At 40.4% G+C, this 26,112-nt stretch overlaps 1 protein-coding gene across 3 annotated transcripts in view; it reads right to left on the reverse strand.

Annotated features, from left to right (window-relative positions):
• Nucleotides 1-26,112, reverse strand: part of LOC309373902 (uncharacterized protein C8orf34 homolog) — an 87,115-nt gene that overhangs the window by 59,388 nt on the left and 1,615 nt on the right. For all 3 annotated transcript variants that reach the window (XM_081918440.1, XM_081918441.1, XM_081918439.1), the window contains exons 2-4: nucleotides 6,874-7,021; nucleotides 4,888-5,019; nucleotides 2,745-2,873 (exon numbers count right to left, since the gene is read on the reverse strand). In XM_081918440.1, the coding sequence (XP_081774566.1) occupies nucleotides 2,745-2,873; nucleotides 4,888-5,019; nucleotides 6,874-7,021 (409 nt within the window). The remainder of the gene's footprint in view (nucleotides 1-2,744; nucleotides 2,874-4,887; nucleotides 5,020-6,873; nucleotides 7,022-26,112) is intronic.

Genomic DNA, 26,112 nt, shown 5'->3' on the forward strand with positions numbered 1-26,112 from the left:
AATTTATATACCCCGCTTTTCACCATATGTCTCAAAGTGGCTTACAAAAACAAAATTCAATAAATTGTTAGGACAGCATTCATGGTAGAAAGGCCTGCTAAAACAAAACTGCTTTAACTAGATGTCTGAAACTTAGCAGGGACACGGTTCTAATGTGAGGGAATTCCATAAAGTTGGGCCCATTACACTGAAGGCATGTCTCCTCGTTGAATAATGCTTCTGGTCCTTAGGGTCCAGAGAGCTCCTCCATCTGATCTCATGGTCCTACTTATGCCAATTATTATATTTATCTCTTTCTAATTTGACGTGGAATCAGGACTTACAACTAGTTTACTCCTGTGTGGCATCCCTCCTGACAAAATAAAAAGCTTATTCCTTCATATCAATTGGATGCATGTGATGTCATCACTGAAAGGACCTCAAGTGGCAATTTTAGCTCTTGTGGATCATAAACCGAATCTCTGGAATTCAAGACTATTCAACAGATAATAATTCCCTATTCTTTTTCATAGGCTTTTTTGACAGTTCCCATCCACTCATATAAAAGCTTGTAGGTCAGATCCACATCATTGTCTGACCAAGAAAGCAGAATAACCACAGAGCCTTTATTTCTTAGTCCTTGATCTTTTACTTGACCCTCAGACAGCTATTTCTTTCAAATAAGTGCAGGAAGAGTGTGCTACCACAATTTTAATGTAACCCAGGTGATTTCTAATCACAGTGGTGGAAAAGAAGGCACTGTTGCCTTTACTGGTTTCCTTTCAGATATCTCAATTAAACAAATTATGTTGGTGTTTATTGCACTTTAAACAAGAAGTCTATGGCAATGCATTTTTCTGAATTGCCAGCAGATGGCCTTTCTAAAGATCCCATGCTTTTAACAGCTGAATTAAATGCCTTTAACTGTTGAATTAAACATGTTGGTTTTGATACACCACAGCTGGTGCATCTTTCAGAGCAAGTTTAGCTTACGTGAGTAAAATGGAACCATGCTCATTCAGTACAGTACAGTTGCATTGACTTTATAATTGGTTTACTCTACAGCCAAATGACAGCAGCATTTACCCAGTTTCTAGAACAGGTCAGTTGGTCATGTCCTTGGAAAAACATATCTGGACAATGTAGAGCAATCTATCTTTAATGGAAATGCAGGAAGATATAGCGAAGCAGCTCTTTAAGAATGGAGCACAGTCTTCGTTACCTCTACTAAGATATCTCAGTATCTCCACACTACAGAGTAAAAGGAAACCGCTTTATAAGTAGAAACCCAAAGCAGTATTTGGCAAAAGGACAAATTTGGACACAGTTCACCTTCTAACAATGTAATTCTTCCTCCTAGTACAGTATTTGAAAGGGACAATAGCGACGCAAATTAATACAAATTTAGGAATTCATATATCATTATGGAATTTAGGGTTCATTGTGTATGTTCATGCATAAGCACATACATAAATGCAATAAATAAACAAATGTGTGCATAGCTGTCACTAATTATTAATATTATAAACTTTATGGTAATGACAGCTGCAAAGAGGACTAATGGGTATTACAGGAAGACACCGAAGAGCAGTAAAATGATATGGAAAATTATAATACCTGTACTCTAAATATTGGCATTGATCTTACGTTTGTTACATGACCTTTCTTTGCCAGGGTAATAGAACACTGGCATAGAGGCTGGGAGTGGGGTCTTAGAAAGAGTTGGCTTACGTACCAATTCACACCCACCATCCATTTCCACCCCTCCAATGGACTATTCTGTCACCATATGTTGGAATATATTCCACAGCGGTGGCAAATATCCAAGATCCACTGGCACATGCACTGGTTTGTGTCCTAGCCAGTGGGAATGGGGCAAAGGAATGAACAAAAGAAAACAGATCTCAGGTAAGCATGTTTTTTCATTCCAAATAAATGTGCTTAGGATCCGGGTGTCAATCTCAGGCAGCACTGTGATTTCGTTCATTATGTAATGGACAAAACAAATTGCATTATTTGATCAAAAATGGTATCACTTAGCAAACGCAACACAGATTAGAATTTTATTTAATAGCTTGCCTTAAAATGTATTGAAATTGTATATTAAAATGTCAGTCACAGAAATTTACACTGAAGGCATACACTTGTGAAATTGACAGAGCGATGAACATAAAGAAGGGAAATTCTAAAGAATCTGTTGGCTTACTATATTTCAATTACAGTGTACTATAGGGCCGCTCAAGGGTGGGTAACCAACCATTCAGTAAGTCATATTAACTATTTCTGAAAAAATATGCAAACATTGAAAACTGAATTACATCTTTCTGAGATATGTTCAGGAAGTGATTGCCAAGAATTCAGTTGGGTACTATAATCATAAAAATGTGCATTTTATTAACAAATGAAAAGGCATGTCATTGTTTCCTGAAACCGAAATACAAAGCTCTTAGTGCGCTCCATTTTCTGGCATCTGTTCAGGTTTTCAATTTTTAAAAATGAATAAAAGCAAGCAATATAGCTTTGAACATTTTCAACTGTGCTTCAGATAGTGCATAAGCAACACTTATTCAAACTTAATCCTGCCCTACAGGCACCATAAACTATATTTTAAATGAGTTTTTGAAACTTTGGTTTGAAGAATCTGGGATCATAGGCAAATTGCCTTTAGTAGTTATTCCTAATCTGTGCTCTTGCAACTAAGACCAGCCATGTGCCTTTTCAGCACATGGCTGACACGCACATAACATCAGCATTAATCAACTTACTTCGAGAAAGATTCTCCAGGGCTTTACCCAGCTTCTTACTTTCTTGAAGAATGTGGTTTAATTCATCAAAATCATGATGCTCTGATTTTGTCCTCCAGTCCCATTTGGGGTGTTCTGCTGATCTTGGCACTAAAGTAAAATGAAGTATATTTTTCTTATTTCAGATTAGAAAAATTGATAATAATAAGCCTGCACGTAAGACACAACTTTCCCAATGCTACCAAAGTCTTCCCCAAACTTGCTTCATCAGTATTTTAATTATCACACGGCTTTATTTCTATCAAAACGGATTTTGCAGTCATCAGTTTTACCTACAGTGCCCTAGTAGCAACAGAATGTGATCATCTAGTGTCACTCTCAAGGGACCCACGCTCAAGAAACTGAGTCAATGTTAGCACAGGGAGGAGGAGTGGCAGGCCTGTTGCCAGGGGTGGGCAGGCTGGGCACTGTCCCTTTCACTGCCTCCCCGGACCTTCAGATGCTTTTGGCAGTGGGCAGCAGTGTCACTTTTGAATGTAAGCAATACTAAATTCCCATCTGGCCTACCTTGCCATGGATGGTGGCCATCACTGGCAATGTGCCAAGGACTTCTGCAAGTCTTGCAGTGGCTCTAAGTGGTGGCTCCTTTCACAAGATTTGGGACTTCTTAAATTACTCCAGTGGTGAAGAAAGGAAAAGCGTTTCTGCAGCTCCCTTCCCAGCCCAGTGGTAGGGGAGAGGGAGAATCAGCCTTCATACAACATTTTAATTATATATTTTCCCCTCCCTCCACAAAGGTCCCCATACATACATACAAAAAAAATAATCCCCCATTGAGAATACCAGTTTCATTGTTTACGTCTGCCATCACTATACTGTAGTAATTTCTTATGGGAGATAAGAATAAGAATTAGGGTAATTCCTTAGTAATACTTTCAACCTTCACTGGCTTTATAGTCACCATTTATTTGAAATCACAATTTCCATTTAAAATCAGAATAGAAGCTAGCTAAAACCCCTGTCTTATTACTTGAATTATTATTATCTCCTAATACCCAGCATGCAATGCAAGTAACTATAGTGCACTAGATTTGTCATGGTTTATGCATAATGTTATTTTAGATTTCCCCCTCATTTCATAACAAAAATGCTCTCAATTTATAACAAAAATGTACTTGCTCATGTTATCCCTTTTTGATTCCCTCCTCTCAAATATTTAAATAGTTATTCGGTAACTCCTATTCCCCCCCAAAAAAATTCTGTTGGCATTCATTACACTAAAATGGCAAATGAGCACATTTGTGTTATATGGTGGAGTCGGAAGATACGTAAAGGGAGAAAAATGTCAGTGTTGTCAAGAATCTAAGCTGATGGTTTAATCTTAATTTAACTGCAACCAAACAAATATGTCATGCTCCTAGTTACCTCAAAATAGGTAGAGAATGAGGAATGTGTGGATGCATAGCAGATGCACAAATGAATCATGTAAGGTGTACTGCAGTGTTACAAGTGTAAAAAGGTAAGGTAAAGGTAAAGGACCCCTGGACAGTTAAGTCCAGTCAAAGGCGACTATGGGGTTGCAGTGCTCAATTAGCTTTGAGGCCAAGGGAGCCAGTGTTGTCCACAGACAGCTTTCCGGGTCACGTGGCCAACATTACTAAACCGCTTCTGGCGCAACGGAACACCATGATGGAAGCCAGAGTACTGGGTATTTGGAATCTATGCAATGAAAGGAATAACCTTTTACCACCCATACAGTAAATCCTGTACTACTGTTACAAACAATTACAAATTTATCTAGCGGCTGTAGTAATATTTCCTCCTAAATATTTAAAACTGAATATTTTATCATGCTCATTATTTTCCCTTCTCAAATATACATATTTGTTCAACCATAAATTGTTTCTACACGAGACACCATCATGCAGGAAACAAATGAAATAAAACTGAATATGACACATATAATGTTTTAAAACAAATTATGTGCATATGAAATCATAATATTATGACAAGCAACCCACATTTGAAATAAGAGTTTTTCATATTGACACATTTAAACTTAAAAGTGCAATCCCTGGTTTGGGTCATATTTCATTTCTTAAGAATCACAAGGTAAAAGTTTGAAGAAATCATTCATTATTAAATATGCTATACATTTCCTTACAAGATTTGGACTCTGGTGATGGGGGCGAAATGTTGGATACTGCAAGGTCACTCTTTGATTTTTTAGGCTTCTTTGCATTTGTCTGCCAGGGTTTATCATAGCTTCTGAAATCTCTTCTTGTTCCTTTATTTTCTGTTGGGGGAAGAAATAAAATTGTATTTGCTTAGTAGGTGTTTTTTTTTTTAAGGCAGATATGTAAAATATACCTTGATAAAAACAAACTCATTCAAAATAAGGTATACTGTAAAATATGCATGTAGATTGTGGCTCGGTTCACTTGTGACAAAATGTGTGCACTTCCAGAAAGGAGACTGTGGCCACTTTATTCCTCCTCTGGTCAGCCATGTACAGCACTGCAAAGGAAACGCATTAACATTTTGATATATATATTTTTAATTGCAAAGTAGCTACAGGAGGCTGTCTGACCAGTCAGAGCAACAACAAAGGAGGGTGCTTCGTAACATCTTCCCCCTTTTCCAAAATCACTATTCCAAAGGTGTATTTCCTTTTACAGGGGAAAAGACAAGGGTCCCATATCTTTTCACCCAACACACACATAAGCCGCTTAGGAGAAAGCGGACAAAGGCTTCACCATCATACACCCATTCCACCACTTAAACTAAAAGCTTCCTGTAAAAGATTAGGTGAGAGAAGCAGGAGACTGAGGGTGCCTCCAAACAACTTGCTCATTGACCATTCATCCTGATTTGTTTACAGAGAAGTTAGATGATGTTGCATCAAACAAGGGTTAGCCCATAATTTCCAGGGCATTTCCCCATCTTTCTTTATTGGAAGAAGTCCAGTGTTTTGGGGAAGCAGGTTTGTTACACAGGACCTCCTGATCAATAATAATTGCGCAGCCTGAATTTGCCAGTGTGTGACTGAATCCCACCTAAAAATAGTGAGTCTGGAAGCACTCTGGAGTTGGAATGGTGGGAAGTGTCATAGTGAGTGGAAGGTGGGAGGAGTTCGTAGAGAAGGACAGGAAGAAGAGGTTAAAGGCCGTTGGTTAAGACGGTGGTGAAAAGGAGAGCACGATGTGTCAAGTGAATTTATTAGGTAGCAATAAAATTCCCTACTCTTTATTGACCGTATGTTTCTGGTTGTTATGATCCCTAAATAAATGCAATACCTAGCTGTTCAAATATTTGATATGTCCTGATCCAGGTATATGCCAAAGTAAAACGTCTCACTCCACATTCTTGCCTTCATTTGCACAGTCAAGCAAATTTAAGAAGGGTCCTACCACTCAGTAAGTGGCAGCAGTGTTTACCTGTGATCCGTTTATGATGAGTCTGTATCCAAGGGACAAGCTGGGCTACCAGACAGCTAGTTACACTGGCTTACCCAGTGATTTCTAGGGGCCAGAGCTCCAGGGATGTCACAATCCCACAGCTGCTTTTCAGTAAAAAGCAAAGCATCAGGCACTGTTCATGAAACTACTGCATACCTAATTTGGTTCTAAACGAAGATTAAATTTTACAGTTGGGAGGATTAGGAATTTCTGACATCCTAGAATCTCGTCAACAATGCACTATGTAAGTAAAATATCATTAAAGAATAATAATAAATAATAACATGTACTGTATAAATGTTCAGCAGTGTTAAGCTAGGAAAACATGGATACAAAGCCTAACTCAACAAAAAGCTTACAATGCGACCTGGGCATAATTAGTCATGCACAACCAAATCTACTTCCAAAAATTATTGTGACGAGAATATGGGATAACCCCATGCACGAGCATGAGTTCCCCATGCATTAAATTAAATAAAATAAATATATGAGCATTGTTGTACAACAGTCTTCCCCAGCCTGGTGCTGCTGGATTACCATTTCCATCGCTGACCTCTGATCATTGCCTATGCTGACCGGGACTAATGAGAATTGCAGTCCGAAACATCCGGAGGGCACCAGGTTGGGTGGGGAATGACTGTTGGTTGGTACTTACTGAGTATTCCCTAACATGCAATTATTTTTCTACGTACCTGAAGTTTCACTTTCTGCCCAGAGAGCAGCAGATCCAGACAGTGTCCTCTGAAGCTGACTACGACTTCCCTGTTTGGACTGGAGGTGGTCAATGAGAAATGGGATAGGATGGTCTGGAGTCTCTGTTATCAGCTTGGTCATCAGTTCCTTAAAAATCATAAAATCAAAGAAGTATTTTAAAAATCACCTTGTAATGGTAGGAGATTAAAATATAATTAATAGCGCACTTTAATCAAAGCCTATTTTAGAGGAGATTGTCAGTGGTATCCAACATAGCTGTTCCGTTTGTGAAAGGAGCAGAAGTTGCATGTGTAACAGAACTTTCTCTCCATGCACGTCTGTTCTGTGAGTTCTGCGGGGGCCTGTGGTGATGTTGCCTCTTTAAGACTGGTTTATGGGAATGGGTTAGAACCTCAGAAATAATGAGCTCACCTATAATGTCTCCCGTTAAGGCTTCAAGGCCAGTGTCACAAGGTAATTGGGTGGAAGAGGTGAACGCCCATGGTCTAAGTTCCCATAAAACCTGGATTGGTGGGAGCTCTCGCCAGCCAGCGGTCAGCGTCTATTTGGGCTTTTGACAGCATCTTGTTCCATTGCTCAGCCTTCTGAGATTCAAGTGTAAGCTTTTACATTAATTAGCTGGATAAGTTAGCGTTTGTTGTTTTCTTATCTTCTGAGCTGTTTTAATCTGTGTTATTACTTGGAGTTTTTCACTCTTGCAGGGTTTTGTTTTAGTAAAGTCTGTGTATGATTTTATGAAATTTGGTCTGGTCTGATTTCCTGAACCCTTTAATTTTGACCATGCTTTTTGGAGCGAGGGTCATCCATCACAGGGCCCAAGGAGTTAGGATAGGGGGGTGGGGAGTTCTGTTGCTTAGGTGTAAGTTCTTGCACAAACAGGATGATTCAGTTGGAGACAACCCATTGGTTTTGCATGCGTTTAATATGATCTACTTTACTTTGGACCAAACTACATATTACAAACAGCATCTTTGCGGGTAAAAGGCAGTTGTGAGGATACTTGGTGAGGTCCTGATCTGGACCCAAAGTGTGACTACACAGTTCTTTCAAAAGGTGAGCAGACTTTAAAAAACCCCAAACATGACTAATGTAATGCACGGTTTGGCCCTTAGCCTGCTATCCTTTATGCAATTACCTCAGAGTAAGCCCCACTGAACTCAGAGGAATTTAGAAACAACTTAACATAGGATTGCACCTAGGCAATATATCCCCCGGATCTTGAAGAGTGCTGTGATTATAAACATATGAACATGAAGTTTAAAGCCAAGTTTAAAGTATTCCTTTTTCTTTCCACCAGGCAAATACTACTTCTTTGATGACCCATGCTTATAAATCTCTGAACTACAGATCCTACACATACAGATTTTTGTGTGCATGGAGTTAAACAAAAGTTTGGACTACAGCCAATAAATTAATCACACAATTTTGATCATCTGGAAACTGCTGCACTGGATTCAGCAGCTCAGGTGGTAGGACTGATGATAATTTACAAGACACTTTAATACACAGCAATATGAGCCCAAGTAATCAGGGGAATGGCGTGGGCTGATTTTGTGGGCTTTAGATGACAGGCATGTGCGGGTGCAAGATAAATGGCAACAGGAGTGTGTTCATTAATCTTTGCCACCTTCATTGTGCGCAAACGAGCAAATAAGAACCAGTGTGATTGCCGTATTGATCTGTAAGCTAACTAGTAACTCATTTACTATTCCTCTCAAGTTTTTATTTTCTATTGCAAGTTGGAAATAAAGCCAGTGCTTACAATCTTTTCTTTAAAAGAGTGCCATATATTTCCAGCCACTTTCTAAAGATACAAAATGTATTTTCTCTCTCACTTCCCACAACCCAGTTATGTTGTTTTCTTTCCCACCCATCTCCAAAATTCTGAGTCCTTTTCCTTATGCAAATGTACACTGATAGCACATGATAAAGAATAATAAAGTGCATTCCAAATATTAAAAAGTACACATTGAAATGTTGGTATTCCACTAAAATAAAATAAAAATAACCATTTCACCTAGTTGCAGTAAACAGAGATGTGGAGAGAGTTACCAATTGTCATCTGGCTCCTTCTCTCTTCCTGAGCTGTCATCCATCTATTAGGAGCCATTCTGCCTGACTGCAGCAGAGGGAGAAATGGTCCCACATCAGCTCAGATGAGCAGCTGCCTTTGAGCTCTTTTACTCCATCACAACTAGTCATTATAATAATATACAAGAAGTGGGGCCATGCCCCACTTATGTCTATTAGAGTGTAAGCCTATGGGCAAGGACTGCCTCTTTTTTAGCCTCTGTTCGGCAACTAGAAAATTCTATGTACTTCACAAATTAACTAAAATAATATATATTTCAACCATGAAATAGACATGTTCTCCCTCCCCCCCTCAAAAAACCCCCAGTATTTAAATGCATGTATTTAAATGCATGAAGACAAATTAAGCTACTGGATTTCTTAATTCCATAATTCCACCATAGTGTATAAAAACACTTGATGTGGTTTTACATTGAAAAGTGGGATATAGAATGTGTAAGATAAACCTAATATATATACACACACACACTTTACTGTACTACCTCGGGCTAAGAACTTAATTTGTTCTGGAGGTCCGTTCTTAACCTGAAACAGTTCTTAACCTGAGATACCACTCTAGCTAATGGGGCCTCCCCATAGCTGTCAACTTTCAGATTTGAAAATAAGGGATCAGCAGTGGGAAAAGGGAATTTCCCGCCAAAAAAAGGGAAGGTTGACAGCTATGGGCCTCCCGCTGCTGCCTCTGCACCACCACTGTGCATTTTCTGTTCTCATCCTGAAGCAAAGTTCTTAACCCGAGGTATTATTTCTGGGTTAGCAGAGTCTGTAACCTGAAGCATCTGTAACCCGGGGTACCACTGCATAGGTGATGTACATACATTGTCTACAAATATGCTGCACCCTGCAATATGGGAATTTAGGGAAATGTTTATTTACTAGGGGTTGCCCCTGCTCAATTTGCTCACCAACCCCATCTCACCAAAGCCACTCACTCTTTTCTTTTCATCTCACCTAAGCCACCCCTCTGCACTCCCCTTTGACCTCACCAACCATCCTCTCGCTACCCTGAGCCATTGTTGGCTTCAGCCCCGCTGCCTTGCCCCTCTCCTTCTCAGTAACCAGCAGTGACTCAGCTGCCAGGTGGTCAGGGGAGCAACACTGCCCCATCATGCTATCTGTTATTGTTTACTTTGAGAGCTTAGCGTTACCTTGGGGGGGTAGACAAATCCCATGTCTCTAACAACTTTAGGAACTTTCACAATGTTGTGGGATATACAGAAGGGGCAATGACTGTCATATTAACAATCAATACTACCATGTAACATCTCCTTGGAATGGATCCCCCAAGCCTCCATTGCTGGGACTTCCCTGTGATGCTACACTCTCCCAACAACCACCTTAACATAGCAGTTCAATGTTCCATTACCATTCAGTTGGTTAATGTACCCTTGAAGTTGCATTAAAATTTTACAAAGGTAGTTATATAACTTCCTTCATGTGAGACAGAAAAAAATCTACAAATGAAATAACTAACTGGATATCTTTCAGACACAATGTACAAAATGTTCAGGGTAATCTTTTTGCCCTCTATCAGCAACAACCTGGCAGCTTCGCTGTACCTGCCCTCATTAAAACAGGAAGGATTCGCTTCTGAATTCTTTACTTGCCAGTTTATTACTCTGAATAGCAATGTAATCTTCATCAACACTCCTTCTCCCTTGATTTTCCTCATTGGTGTCATTCACATATTTGATTTTTCTTTTCTCAAAACCACCACCCACATGCTTTTTAAAGGTACTGCATTATTCTGCAAATTGGTTTCTGAGTTACCTCCTTTTACTTCTTTCATAAATGTGATATTTTTCAGTACTCTAATCTTGCCTCTTTTGAATGTTTTTCTTTTCCAACATCCATACCTAACTGTGGCACTATTAAGAAACCTACTAAATTCATACCTGCTCACAAAGGCTTTACATTTGCAAAGGACCTCTTTGCTTACAGGCTATTGAAATAAGAGTTCAATATTTCATTTACAGTAGTTAATGTAGCTATAAAACGATCTACCTCCAGCCCCTTTACCATTCCTTTTATTGTTTTCCAGGTAAGCAGATACAATGATAGAGTGCAGTCTCAGCATTCACCCATTTCCCCAGCCTAGGAAGCAGAGTAGTTTGTTGTGGATGCTCAGTTTGTGTGCTCTCTCCATCTCTCTCACACACACAGCAGGAAAAGAGAGGAAAATGATCTCAGACTGGAGCAGCCACAGCACACCAGTATGTTTCTCTGATGAAGAACATAGCAATGTGTTATGGTTGCTGCCTCTCCAGTCTGACCTTCTTTCTCTTATAACAGAGAAACAGACAAAGAGCACTTGGGCTGGGGGTAATCAAATGCTTCGTTCCTTCTTGCTTTAAGAGAAGGGCATTTGTAAAGGTCTCTGGCAGTTCCGATTTCCAGAAGGCAGTGAGCTAGCGCCGCTACAGCAGAAGTACAGCAGAGCATATCATGCCACTATAGGCAGTGGCCAGTTCCATTTCAGAAGTTGTAAACATGTGACCAAGATTTATTCCCCACTTGCATCTAAGATTTCAGGGTTTTCTCTCCTCCATAATTAAATCTGTAGGACAATTGTATGGCAGGTTCTTGAAATGAATCCATGAAAATATGGGTTCCAGATAGCTGCTGTATCCAGATCATCTTCAGGGCTAGCCCTACATAGAGCACATATGGTAGCCAAGGTAGGAAGTGTGCAAAACTGTGGCCAACCTATCTCGTTTCAGGAATGGTCATAGCTGGCAAACCAACCACAGCTGGAAATAGGCACTCCGAGCGACCAAGGTCACATGTACAGTGGTGCCCCGCAAGACGAAAAATCCGCTAGACAAAAGGGTTTTCCGTTTTTCGATGCGCTTTGCAAGACGAATTTCCCTATGGGCTTGCTTCGCAACACGAAAACGTCTTGCAAGTCTTGTGATTTTTTTCGCTTTCCCCCCCTTTTTCTAAGCTGCTAAGCCGCTAATAGCCTTTTAGCCGCTAAGCTGCTAAGCCTTTAATAGCCGCTAAGCCACTAAGCCGCTAATAGCGCTAATCCGCTAAGCCGCTAATAGGGTTGCTTCGCAAGATGAAAAAACCGCTAGACGAAGAGACTCGCGGAACGGATTATTTTCGTCTTGCGAGGCACCACTGTACTTCAAGTGACGAAGTTGCGTCCAGGAGCACCACTACACTACTATGTACCTGTTATTTCAAGTCAAGTACAACTTGCTCTAGAACAGGCCAATTGCCCCAATTGCCAGACATGAGAACTGTCCATCAAGAGAGCTTCATTCTTGTCAGGATTCAGCTCCAGTCTACTGGCTTCCATACAACCCATTACCACTTCAAGGCACTGGTTGAACAAGAGCACAGCTTCATCAGCTTCAGATGGTATATAGAATGGTAAAACTGAGCTCTACCAGCAAAATGGTACAGAGCTCCAAATCTCCTGATGACTGCATGCAGCTTCATAGTTTGCTTCATATACGATAGATGTTGAGTAGCACTGGAGACAAAATGGGACAAGACCCCACAGCAAAACTGTCATGTGGCCAAGCAGAAGTCTTCCAGTGGTGTTCTCTGGAGGTAGCCCTATAGCTAGAAGCAGAACCAATGTATCACTGAGCTCCAACCCACAACACTCTAACAGGATACCATGCTTATCAAAAGCATGGTATCCTTATCAGTATCAAAAGGCACTGAAATATCAAGAAGAATCAACAGGATTGCACACCCCATGTCTCTCTCCCAATACAACTCATCAATCAGCATGTCTCAATACCAAAATCAGGCCAAAAGCCAGACTGTAATGATTCAAGACCATCTGTTTCATCTAAGTACTTCTGCAATTGCAAAGCTACCACACTCTTTGTAATAGCATTGCACCAAAAGGGGGCATTAGCAATTGGCTGGTAAGTCTTTAAATCAAGATGTATCTGCCTTCTCCTGCATTGAGGCATTTGCCATCTCCAGCCCCCTATATCTTTACAAAGTCAGGAATGACAGATTGAGAGCATGTAGAGCAGTTGACCAACTCCCTACAAGTATCTTAACTTTACCCTCAAGCCACAGTAAGTAAAACTGATCCCAGAGAACATGACCAGATGGCTCTCTAGACATCTCATCAGAGACTATATTAATAGTAGTGTCAAGGTCAGAACAAAGCCAAGCAATGTTATCCTTGAAATGCCTTGCAGATGTGTTGTAGTAGGCTTCAGAGGGTTCTGCTGTTGCTGGCTGTGATCCAGAACTTACTAGCTTCTTTACCACTCTGAAAAGCTCTGCCAGATGCAAGTACTGCCGCTGCCACCACATTGTGCTCTTATTTGTGTTTTATCACTCTCACTGTGAGACTTCTGCCATTTGAGCTTGAGCCATCACCCAACTTGTTTCATTGTTCAAAGCTCACTGGAAAACCAAGGCATACCTTGGGCTGTGTAGTACAAGAAAGAGCACATAGGGGCAATGGTGGCCCTGGACATGCCCATCTCACCATTTTACAGTGGGATCAGAGCTTCAGTGGGAATATCAGACATGCCAACCAGTAAGTATTCAGGGATGAACCATCCCTACAGTCAAATCAAACCTCGTCCGGAAGTGATCTATCCATGATGACAGTGTTACAATCGCACACACCCAACTACGGAACCATACCCAATCCACTCTGGGAAAGAATCAGAACACGAATGTAACCTGCAGCGTGTGTTGGGCTAGTGATGTACGAAAACAGCCACATGATTCTCATTGCAGGCACAAAGTCCCAATTTGATCCTATCAAGACAGCCTCGGAATATATGTCCTACAATAAAATCACTTCACTTGGGGAGTTCTATACCATCCCTAAGACTGTCTCTGTCAATTCTGACAGGAAGGCAGTTAGGCAGTGGGGTGGGTGATACACCAACAAGTTATCTGTTCAGTTTTGCCAGCTAAACACCAGGTACGAACCCCCAGGTGCACTGGCTTCCTGACAAGAGACATAATTTTTGTAAATGGCAGCAACTCCACCACAGCCCTTCAGCCTATATTAGTGCTTCACTAAGTATCCAGTCACTGATTTCCATCAGTCTTTTTTTTCTGCCTCACAGAAATATTTACTCCTTGATCTTATAATCCATGACACCAGTATAATAATCTTTATATCTGGTTTTATACTGACAGTGGGGCCGTATCACATAAACAATTGTTATGCCTGCAAATGCTCTCCCTTACAGATCCACAATGCAATGTAAAGGCCACCATAATGCATTATTGTGTTTTTAAAAAGAAGCATTGTGGGTTGTAGGGGATTTATGTAGCTTCTTCTCAAAAACCATCTTCTCAGAAGTTCTTCAAAAACCAGCAACCTAATTTACTTCGAAGTAAGTCCCACTGAGTTCAATGACACTGATTTCATTAGTTAAGTGGATTGAGTCTAAGTGAATATAGGATTGAGCCATTTCATGAACAAAAAGGAAATATTAAGCTTATGGCTTCTATAAGCTAATTAAAAAAATTACCACAGGGAAAGTCCCCTCTCTGTGTCTCTCTCACACATTTTGTTTCCAAAAAATAATCTTAGATGCAAGTGATAAACCAAGAAAGACTTAAAATGTAAATTGTTTCAGAACCGAATTGCACATTAGAAATAAAACCTCATTAATCCTACAATAAGAAAACCAATAGCAATTCAGGTGAATAGTGCAGACTTCTTCTCCTCTTTAAGTGTTTCATTGATTTCCATTTTCATGAGGTTAAAAAAAGCCAACTATCTTTTTAAAAATTCAGGTCCTACTCATCCAGTGAATAGGAGGTTAGGAAGACAGAGAGGCATGGTAAAAATAAGATGTCCTGGATTCTGCCTGCCATCTTCTTGTATCTCGGCCTTAAATAAAAGGTAAAGGTAAAGGTACCCCTGCCCGTACGGGCCAGTCTTGACAGACTCTGGGGTTGTGCGCCCATCTCACTTAAGAGGCCAGGGGCCAGCGCTGTCCGAAGACACTTCCGGGTCACGTGGCCAGCGTGACATCGCTGCTCTGGCGAGCCAGAGCCGCACACGGAAACGCCGTTTACCTTCCCGCTGGTAAGCGGTCCCTATTTATCTACTTGCACCCGAGGGTGCTTTCGAACTGCTAGGTTGGCAGGCGCTGGGACCGAGCAGCGGGAGCGCACCCCGCAGCAGGGATTCGAACCGCCGACCTTTCGATCGGCAAGCCCTAGGCGCTGAGGCTTTAACCCACAGTGCCACCTGTGTCCCCTAAATACATTTGTTCAAATCCAAAGCTATTATACAATATATGCACAAGACCTATTGCAACAATAAAACTGCTAGCACATTTGCAAAGCTAAGCAGGGTCCGATATGGATTCAAATTGGATGGGAGATTGCATGCTGAGATTCCTGTATTGCAGAGAGTTGGACTTAGATGACCCTTGGGGTCCTTTCCAACTCTACAATTCTATTTTATGATTCTATGACCTCTGTGTGAACAGGGCCGCTTCAATTATGGGAACTAAATCCCAGGAAGCTGCCTTATATTGAGTTGTAACGGTACCCCTGACCATTAAGTCCAGTCACAGACGACTCTGGGGTTGTGGCACTTATCTCGCTCTACAAGCCGGGAGCTGGCATTTGTCTGCAGACAGCTTCTGGGTCATGTGGCCGGCATGACTAAGTCGCTTCTGGAGAACCAAAGCAGTGCGTGGAAACACCGTTTACCTTCCCGCCAGAGTGCTACCTATTTATCTACTTACCCTTTAGAACTGCTAGGTGGGCAGGAGCAGGGACCGAGCAATGGGAGCTCACCCTGTTGCGGGGATTCGAACCGCCGATCTTCTGATCGGCAAGCCCTCGGCTCTGTGGCTTAGACCATACCATTGCTCTATCTAACTCAGTATATTGCACACACCTAACCAGCTCACACCTAACCATGGTTTAGTGGTATGTACATTATTTTCTGTGACAGTGAGTAAGTGCTGCAACCTCCTCTTACCCCTGGCTGGGAGAAGTTTTGCTTTACATGGTTCCTGGCTTTTTTTAATACACAAAGCAATACTAGTTTAAAACTAATTTCAGCAACATAACCTATGGTGTGAAACTGCTTTAGTTTGCAATTGGTTAAAGAGTGTCTAAAAACAAGATACCTGGTTAAAATCCAGGAATTGGTTGAAGTGAAACTGAATTGTAGCTTATTTGCCTTCTCAGCAGACTGGGACGACTAGAAAGGAGAGAGGAGCGTTCAGATATGTTCCCGCACAGAATGCTAAATCAAGGTTTAGTGGCATAGGCTTTCCAGTAGTTTAGACAGATATCTTTCCTAGCCCTGCTAGGAAATGCCAAGGATTGAACCTAGAACTTGTCATGCAAAGCATAAGCTCTATACTTGCTACAGCTCCTTCCTTTGCTGTGAGTACACAGTACAGTCTTGATACAGAATATTCCTCAATGCTGAAGCCAAAACAGCAGCTCTCACATAAATGGGAGTTTATGCACCAACACCAAAGGTACCGGATCAAATCTACTGCTTGCAAGAAAGTCCAGATGATTTCTAAAGATTGCTTCCACACAGGTGGAAACTTCAGCCGAAGTGGATACTGTTTTATTTATACATTGGAATGCTTAAGTAAATATTTTAATTTAAAACACACAAATCCCATTATGACTAAAAGCTTGATCAGATATTCTTGGTTTATTGCCACGATTCTTGGTTTATTGCAGACTTCATGCAAACTGTATGAAGTTGCAGGGAGCTAAGCTGCAAAGGCAGGAAAACTTAGCACCTTCCCCTTGTGATTTATGTATTATTGGACGAAACAGATACAGAGAGAGAGAGAGAGAGAGCGCAATCAATATGGGCGGTCTTAAGCATATACCTGCTGGCCTAGCAATGCAAATTCTGCTGGCGAAAACGTGGATGGCCTGATTTCTATAGAGGTGCTGAGTGAGCAGCTTCCTTCAATAACACCCCTAGGTTCATCTTGATTCTAAGTATACTTCAGAAATATCAAATGCACTATACCAATATTAAAAAAGAGGATTTTAGAAGCCTTGCTTCACCCCAATCCAAAATATATATGAAATAGAAAACAGCAACATCAAATCTCTTCAGCACTAAAAACTGCTGCAGTAGAAAATTTAGCTGTGTGCACTGTTTTCTCCTGTGATTGCACAAAGCCTTTTTAGATACTGTCTCTTTCTTTAAAAAAGCAACAACTAAAAGCTCTGTTTTTAAGAACGTACACCTTAACACAAAACATGGTACAAGTCAACACTGTAAAATGCCTTTGTGGTTTTAAATATATATATCTTCTTGATTTTGAACTATAGCAACAATTCCCCTTTATGTTGGCTCTGATGAGTTATTTATTTATGTGCCATACAGCCTGTTTTTGTTGTTTTAAGTTATTCCAATTCCTTTAATTGTTATGATTGTTTTATTTTGTTCTCTGACTGTTTTTAGCTGCTTTGAACACTCTTATATTGGAAAGGCAGCATATAAGTCATTTTCATTAATAAATAGAATGCTACCTTTCTTAACAAGTTCAGGTAAGCTGCCAGTACAGCCTATTGCCATGGAAAAAATACTGTGATACATGCTTACATATTTATTGACTATAAAATAAGCCCACAACTTACACACATTTAACTTGTGTGCATTCAGCTATATGAGTGGTAAAAAAATTAAAAGGGGGCAGAATTCTGGGGGAAATTACTTTGGCAATCCCCTCCACCATTGAACCCAATGTGTTTTGAATATACACAATTTTGGCTTTAGCTGCAACCTCCAGAATGTAACCCTTGCATAAATTGTGGGCTTACTGTATCTTAAAATGTTGCACATTTTACTAAGAAGACATTATGCTGCACCCCTATGCATATTTATTTACACATCAGTAAACCCTACTGGACTCAGTGGGATTTAGGGCCAAACTAGAAATTAATAGAAATGTGTGCTTATTGCAAAAAAATACAAATAGTAGCCATGGGAAGATGTGTATATATGTGCATAATAATTACTGAGGACGCGGGTGGCGCTGTGGGTAAAAGCCTCAGCGCCTAGGGCTTGCCGATCGAAAGGTCGGCGGTTCGAATCCCCGCGGCGGGGTGCGCTCCCGTTGCTCGGTCCCAGCGCCTGCCAACCTAGCAGTTCGAAAGCACCTCCGGGTGCAAGTAGATAAATAGGGACCGCTTTCTAGCGGGAAGGTAAACGGCGTTTCCGTGTGCAGCTCTGGCTCGCCAGAGCAGCGATGTCACGCTGGCCACGTGACCCGGAAGTGTCTTCGGACAGCGCTGGCCCCTGGCCTCTTGAGTGAGATGGGCGCACAACCCCAGAGTCTGGCAAGACTGGCCCGTACGGGCAGGGGTACCTTTACCTTTACCTTTTTAGCTACATTAGTAAAAATGCATTATAACACAGTGACACCAGATGGCGCTGTAGAGCTGAAATTGCAACTCAATGATATTTTCAATTGTGAGATTTACAACCTTCTTTTGCAGAGCATTTTCCTAACCCTCCAAAAATCAAAGAAGAAAGGAGCCACAAATCTGACTTAATAGCACAGTATTTGGAAGTAAACTGCAACCAGATCAGGCTTACTTCTGAGCAGGCATGATTAGGCTCCAACTGCCACAATAGGATTTTTATATACCACATTTTTCCGTGTATTTTGGGGGACTAAAAATTAAGAAAATGCACAATGCACTATCCATGTACTGTATGAGACGACTCCTTATTTTAAACTTCAAAAATATAGTCGGTATATACAGATTTGAATTCCTGACTTTGAGCATGACTAGAATGCATAGTTTTCATTATCATATGGGGAAACTCTAATATTAGACTGTTACCCAAACGCCAAAGCCTGTAGCCTTAGAATGACATGGAAATTCATTTTCAGAGAGACGTAAGATACTATTTCATATCAGCAGAACCTACATTTCATCAAGGATCTATACAGCAGGGAATCTGTAGTCAAAACTAATTATATTGATTTAGCAATCAGGAAAGATCATTGCAGACAAAATTACTGATCTCAGTCATAATTCTCAGTTTTCCACAGGCGAGGAAATAGGCTTTTTCACAGGACATAATCACAGACACAAATCTGTCAGGTTAACTATTTGACAGCTGTATAGCTTTGTGAAATATTATCCTAAGAACTACTGGAACGAAAGTATGTATTTTCATTGCTTCATGTCATTTTGATACACTGTGTTTTGTTATTCTAGCCTATGACTGAGGGCATCTTACCTTCAAACTAGTAGCTCTAGTCACCATCAGCAAATGCAATATGTGAACCAAATCAGTGACCACAGATATAATCGGGGGGGGGGGGGAATTTGATACTGTTTTAAGCATTCTGCCTCCACGTCACAGTTTTCCCAGCTTCCAGCTGGAGGAAAATGTACAATATGGTTACCCTGACCAGAATGAACATCAGGATATTCTTTGTACTACAGGCAATTTTGGAGACAGGACAAAAAAAGAATGAAGTGAATCAGACTGTGGTGATTATGCAAATGTAGGTAGGCTTGGACACTTTCTTTGTAGAAATGATGACACATGAGAAACTGTGGCGCATGGATTTCGAATTGGGATAGAAACCACAGAGTATGTCTCTGTTCCACACTTTGAGTATCAAGGATATCTGTGCATTTAAAAAGGTTTTTCACATATCTAAACATCTGCATGCATATTGGGACCCAAAACCATAGCAGGGGCCCCAGAAATAAGTTCATGAGTATATGTAGTCAATATGTTACATGTTTGCCATGAGAAACAGTGGTGTACGCACATGGAACACATTTGCTGTGTAAAATTAGGACTGCCACCAGAACCCCATGTCTCGGAAACAAGCTGTGCCCATGTTGCCCAACTTCCAGTCATCATTACAATGAATGTGCCACATGATTAACACTTCCTGCGTACTCTCTAAGTGTCCCCATAGATGGTTTTATCCATTCTCCATGGCATACAACATTTCCCCCTGATAATGGGAACAGTTTCTGATTCTGCAGTTTCCTTGTAGCATGCATGCATCACTTTCATGTTAACGCAAGGAGGAATATGCGATCTCCCCTCACCATAAGGTTTTAAAAGACTATGCGTACGCATGACTATGAGAACCCAAACATTGTGAGGAGACACCCCAGATTCAAGAGAAAATAGAAAAGCAGTGAGTCAGAACCATGCCAGAATAAAGTACTGTGCAGACCAGACCGCAAAAAAGGGCAAGAAATCAAGGTGTAACACACATCATTAAGAATGGGGCATTTTACACAGGTGACAAAACTGATATAATACAAAATGTTGTGGAAAGAACATGTACAGTCTAGACTTCTATTTATGTCCCCCCCCCCAAATGTAGCTCAAAATGGTTACAGCCATAAGAAAGCCCTCCAAATAACACTTTTGAGCTCACAAACGCTGGTTTAACACTTGAAAAACAAATTCTTCAGCCAGTATAAAAAATTAGGGAAATACCGTAGTCTTCATAACATTTTTAAAAAGTTTGCACAGATTTGAAAGTCCCTTCGAGTAAGGAAAATGAACCCTGTCACTTTCGTTTAGTGATTCCCGGAATGGTGATCCTAAATGCACTTGCAGCAAAAGGACAGTCCAAGAAAGAACTTGGTGTCTGAAAGAGCTCATTGTGTGATTATATAATACATAATCAGTAAAAGTGAAGCGCAGTAAAAAAAAAAGGGGGGGAACCCTAATTCTAAACATCAATCAAGCCTGTGATTAGGGAATCCAGGTTAGGATGTATGGCCAAAATGCCCAAATCTATCAGGCACATGTAAAAACTGACAGACACATATGCTGGGGCACAGCTTTGCTACTATTTACCTCTCAAAATAAACATTCATTCTGAATTTTTCCTTCCTTAAAAGCCCCTTGTCATTTTCTACTCTGCTTTTCTTAGTTACAGGTCCTCTATACTGCCATTAACTCAGAATTCTGACTCCTTTTTTTCTTTGATTTTTGTAGGGGTAAGGAAGACAAAACTTATCAGAGTTCTCCATCAGGTTGGAAACCACACATGTAGATTTCCCAGAATGCCCCCTTCTGAAGCATCCCCCAACCCCCAGAATAATAATAGGGCCATCTACCATCAACCGTGTGAGGAACATTTCAGGAGAGAGGGAGGCAGGCAAAGACCACTTCAGAGCATGATCCTGCTGGACTTCCCAGCCACAAGATCATTCTAACCAGTGCTACTTTTCCAGGAGCTTACCCAGGGTCCATGTTTCCTTTTAGAAATGAGGCACACTGGAGACTGCGGTGTCTTTAGGATATATGATTTATTTACACATATATACTTATATCCTTAATACCCTAAAAGTCTTGCTTCTCCCATAGCCACAGCCTTGGATACAAACACAAATCAGATAGGCGGGGTATAAATAAATTTGTTGTTGTTGTTGTTGTTAAATTAGGCATGCCTCTGACTCCCTGGCTTCCTAGCCTGCTGCTTGCTTCCAGCTCTCTTAACACTCAACTTTGCCCTTTGTCTTTCTACCAGTAAGTTGAGGGAAGAGCACTCATCCATTTGTTGTCTGGCACAGGGCTACTTCCTTTGTTACCCTATGGGCCCATATTTGAGGACCATTACCAAGATACTTGTCTGCTTATTTCCACAATTAGAATCTTTGCTTAGATTTTACCACTTGCTGGATATAGGAATTAGAAGGGGCTCAGACATACAGCCTATTCCCCCCCCCCACTCATAACAGTACCCAATGTGAGCCTAATGTCAGTAGTCATGGGATGGAGCTGCCCTCCCAGCACCACTATTATATCCATGCAACCCCAACCTTGCCGCCACCCGAACACCTTCCAGGTAAGCAGCAGGGACACACCAGTGTTTGGAGGGTGGCTCCACCCCGCCCCCCCCCCACTAATGCCTAATGCAACCTTTAAAATGCATAAATAAACACATTGATCACAAACATTACATAGCATTTTCTGACAAAACTAGGGCCAGTCAGTAAGAATAAGAAATTAGCCTTGAGGACAAAAATTCAGAATCGTGTTTGGAACAAACTTTACCACTGCTTTGCAGGTTATGGTATTTTAAAAGAAAAATACCACCCCCATGAAAAATCAATTTCAGCCAATACACTAGTAAAATTAAGGATGTGTTTTACCAGCTATCCAGCTATTTCTTGGACGTATTATGGAAAGAAATTATCTTTAAACACTGTATTTTTCATCTTTACTAAAGTGCATTTGTATTGCCCTGATGGCCAGGTTCGTTTGGGGTAGCTTAGCGCAGATTTCCTTTCTAGACCATGCAATTAAATAGATATTGTTTGCAGTTTAGAATGTACTTTGTACTTTAATTAGATGCAGGAAAAGCATTGTTAATATAAGCTCACCATGAACATTTTGAATAAACTGACACTCATTAATGAGTCAGCTGGCAAACAAGCTTGCACACTACAGTATCCTTGTTCTAGTACATATTAAAAGTAAGAAAAGGCATAAGATTTCCTGTGAAACAAGCACAAAGTGTAGGTGGGGAGCCAGAATTAAAAATATGATAATCAAAAATGTATTTTTCTTACCATTGTATTGTGTTTCCTTTCTACAATAATAGCTAATATTAACTTCTATTAAATTTTTATTATTTCTTAAAATGCTGCCACCTTATCAAATTTGGGGTATTATTTTTTAAAAAAATCATGCTGCATTATATTATGCGTAGCCATTTTTAAATATTTCTCTAGACCAGACTGCGGCATTCTGAGCGTCTCAGAGAAAAAATTGCATTCAAAAGCTTGAATCTCAGTTCCATTTCAGTAGGTAAGATCTGAATATATATTTTTGTTATCTGCAAAAAGAATCTGATCTTTGCCATTTTCAAAACTTGCAATATTTTTAGAACATGTATCTTCAAACACTTTGGGGTATTTGTTCTATATCACAATCCTAGACATACCTACTCAGAAGTAAAACAAATTAAAAAATTGTCCTATAGCACCTTAGAGACCAACTAAGTTGGTTCTGGGTATAAGCTTTCGTGTGTGTGTGCACCACTCGAACTTTTCATTCACTAACAGAAGTCAATAACCATATCTGCTCTTTTACAGAAATCAATGATATTTCCCCTAAACATAACTACATTTCTCATGATGCATTTTTGGCTTAGTCTTCTCCTCAGGAAGACGATAAACACTAGTTTGGTGAGCCACAGAAACCAACTAACTAAAAATGTTGTTATGAAGCCAAAGTTGGCAAAATCAAAACCGAAATAAATATGAACCTTGGGGGTGGGGAGGTAATAGCTGTACTTTCTAGAGAAGGAGGTGCTGAAGAGAACATGTTTGAGGGTTCCCACTATACAGCCATCTTATGATGGCTCCTAAATCTCCCTCCTAAATCAGTAGCCCCACCCCAGCAGACTTACCTACTGCTGGACTGGAGGTGGCAGGCTATAGTGGGCAGCTGTGAACTGCCTACCATTTTAGTTAACCACAATATCCATGAACTAGCATCACTCTGGGGCATCTGCAAAATCAAAATCATCACCACCACATACAATTAAAATGGCTCTCAAACCCAGCTGCCTGGCCCAGAGGGCCATATTAAAAGTGGTAACATGTTTGGAGTCTATAAAGGAATATTTTGAAGACCATTCATGATTCTATGAAACACTTCCATAGAAGTGGAATAGTGCAGTGGTTACGGATCTGGGCCAGCAACAACCTGGTTAAATCTCAAATCACAGCACAATCCTAGCCCTGACTACTTAGCACTAAGCCCTATTGAATTCAATAGGGCTTTGCCAGGTAAGTGGATTAGGAATGCTGCCTTAACATTGAACATGGAGACAGTTTAGAAGCTGCAACTAGTGAAGAATATCTCTGGTTCGACACATATTATGCTGGCCTTGAAAGATCTGAACTGACGGCCAATTAACTACTGAGTCCAATTTAAGGTGTTTACACAGTAAGTCCTAAACAACCAGAGGCCCAGATTTCTGAAGGAGTTTCTCTTGCCACATTGACCTACCCAGTTGTTAAGTTCAGCTGTGCTGGTGCTATTGCCACCCTCAGTTGTGATGGCACATCACGAGAGGCCTTTATCTGCGGTAGCCTCCAGGTTGTGGAATGATCTCCCCATCTTGCACCATCAATGTATGCTTTGCAACTCTTTGTCAAGATTCACCTCTTTACCCAGGACTTTGATGGAGTGAATGTTCTCCCTCTTCGTGCACTGCTGCTCTGTGCTGCTGTTTTGTTCTTTTGATTTTGTTTTTGTGCTTGTATTTTATTATATTAATGTAGATTGCACTCATTTTAATTGCGGTATTTTTGCAACCTGCCCTGGGGTCCATTTGGTGAAGGACAAACTATAAGAACAAATAATAAACAAATGCCTAGGCTCCTCTTACTAAGGAAATGCCAGACTGGTCAAAATCCAGTAGGCTACAAATATTTAGTTATGCTAAATTAGTGTGCTCAAGACCCAGAAGCCATACAGAGTTCATTCCAACTATTAAGTCTCTATATGTGGCTCATGAATGTGGCAAAGATACATAATGTACTACTGTTTTACACTTCTCTAAATTGAGTGTATTTATATGTTAGAGTTGTGCTCCTATTTTCCACAAGTTACATAATGCTTTGTTCTGTTGTTCTAGAGCAGCCTTTCTCAACCACAAGTCCTCAGGTGTTGGACTACAACTCCCATCATTCATAGCAAGCAGGGCTAGTGGACAGGGATGATGGAAGTTGTAGTTCAGGGTGGTATGGAGGTTGAAAAAGCCTGCTCCAGAGGGTGGGACCCAAATCAACAAATTACAAGGGGACTTCAACTAAACATTAGGAAGAACTTCTGGTTGGTACGAGCTATTTGACAAATAGAACAGGCTGCCTCGGAAGGTGGTGGAATCCCTTCATTAGATGTTTTTAAGCAAAGGTTGGGTGATAAGCTATCAGAGATGCTGTAACAGTGGATTTCCTGCAATAAATAGCAGAGTGCTTGGACTAAGTGACCTTTGATGTCCCTTCCAGCTCAATTATTCTTTGCCCACATTCACAAAGACCAAGTAGACTTAAGTAGGTATGATTTCCCTGACATAAAAACAATAGAGATTATTCTAGCATCTGGGAGTGAGGGGTTGTTGAAGAAATTTTAAAACAGGGATGCAGAAAAGGGGAGGTAAGGGGAAGTCTGGGAAGTAAGGTTTATGAAAAAGAGGTTTTGAAATTATACATGTCTATATGTTTTGTTTGTCTATGTATTGTGCATTGTTTTGTTTTTTAATTTGTGTTGGAAAATCAATAAAAAATTATTATAAAAAAAGAGATTATTCTAGCATCTGATTCCCTAACGGTCCACTAGAAGTATGGCAACATAACATTTTGCGGGAGAAATGTGAATAAAACTTAAATATTAAAACTATTTGAAACCTCTTGTAAAGGTTAACAAAGAAACTGAAGTTGAAGTTGGGAACTGGACACTTCTTTAGAAGTACCACTTCATTTCACAATATGCTTTGTATTACAATGAGTACATTTTTCATTACAGCTTGGCAGTAGTTTCCTGGCAGTTTGGCAAAATGGTCAGGGGATAAGTAGATCTACGTTAGTTTTTTTAATTTTTCATACTTAAGTTACATTTGTATAAGACCAAGGCTTGTGTCACAAAAAAAAATGGTAAAAAAAATGAATACAGTACTCAAAGCATAATTGCTTTAAAATGTTACAGGAAAATTTGGCCAGCCCTTTCTTTATAGATGTTTATATCAAAGCAAAAGCTATACAGAGAAATGCTGCAACCTGTGGAGAACAAACAGAATAATTGCAAATGCAGAAGGACATAAAGAAATAAAGCCTTAAAATGCTCCAATGGGACAGGTCACTTTTATAACTTATCTTCTCTTTTTAAAAAAATCTGCTTTGTGCTTCCAGTAAATCCTGAATTAATCTCTCGCATGGTATTTTTGTTTCAGATCAGTCAAAAGAAGATAATAGCTCTGGTGTTATCTATGCTGGCGTGCGCAGCATGCTTAAGTCCTCAGCTATCCTCTGGTTTGCTCTCAGAGCACAGCAATGCTGCTTTTGCATTGTATCCTGAAGCAAACACTCCCATGTGCTGAGTCTGCATGTGGAGCCCTCACCAGTCCCCCTGTCCAGTGAGACTCTAGAACACTTTCCATCCC

This window comes from Podarcis melisellensis (genome assembly GCF_964234715.1).
Source record: "Podarcis melisellensis genome assembly, chromosome: 7".
NCBI classification, from domain to species: Eukaryota; Metazoa; Chordata; class Lepidosauria; order Squamata; family Lacertidae; genus Podarcis; species Podarcis melisellensis.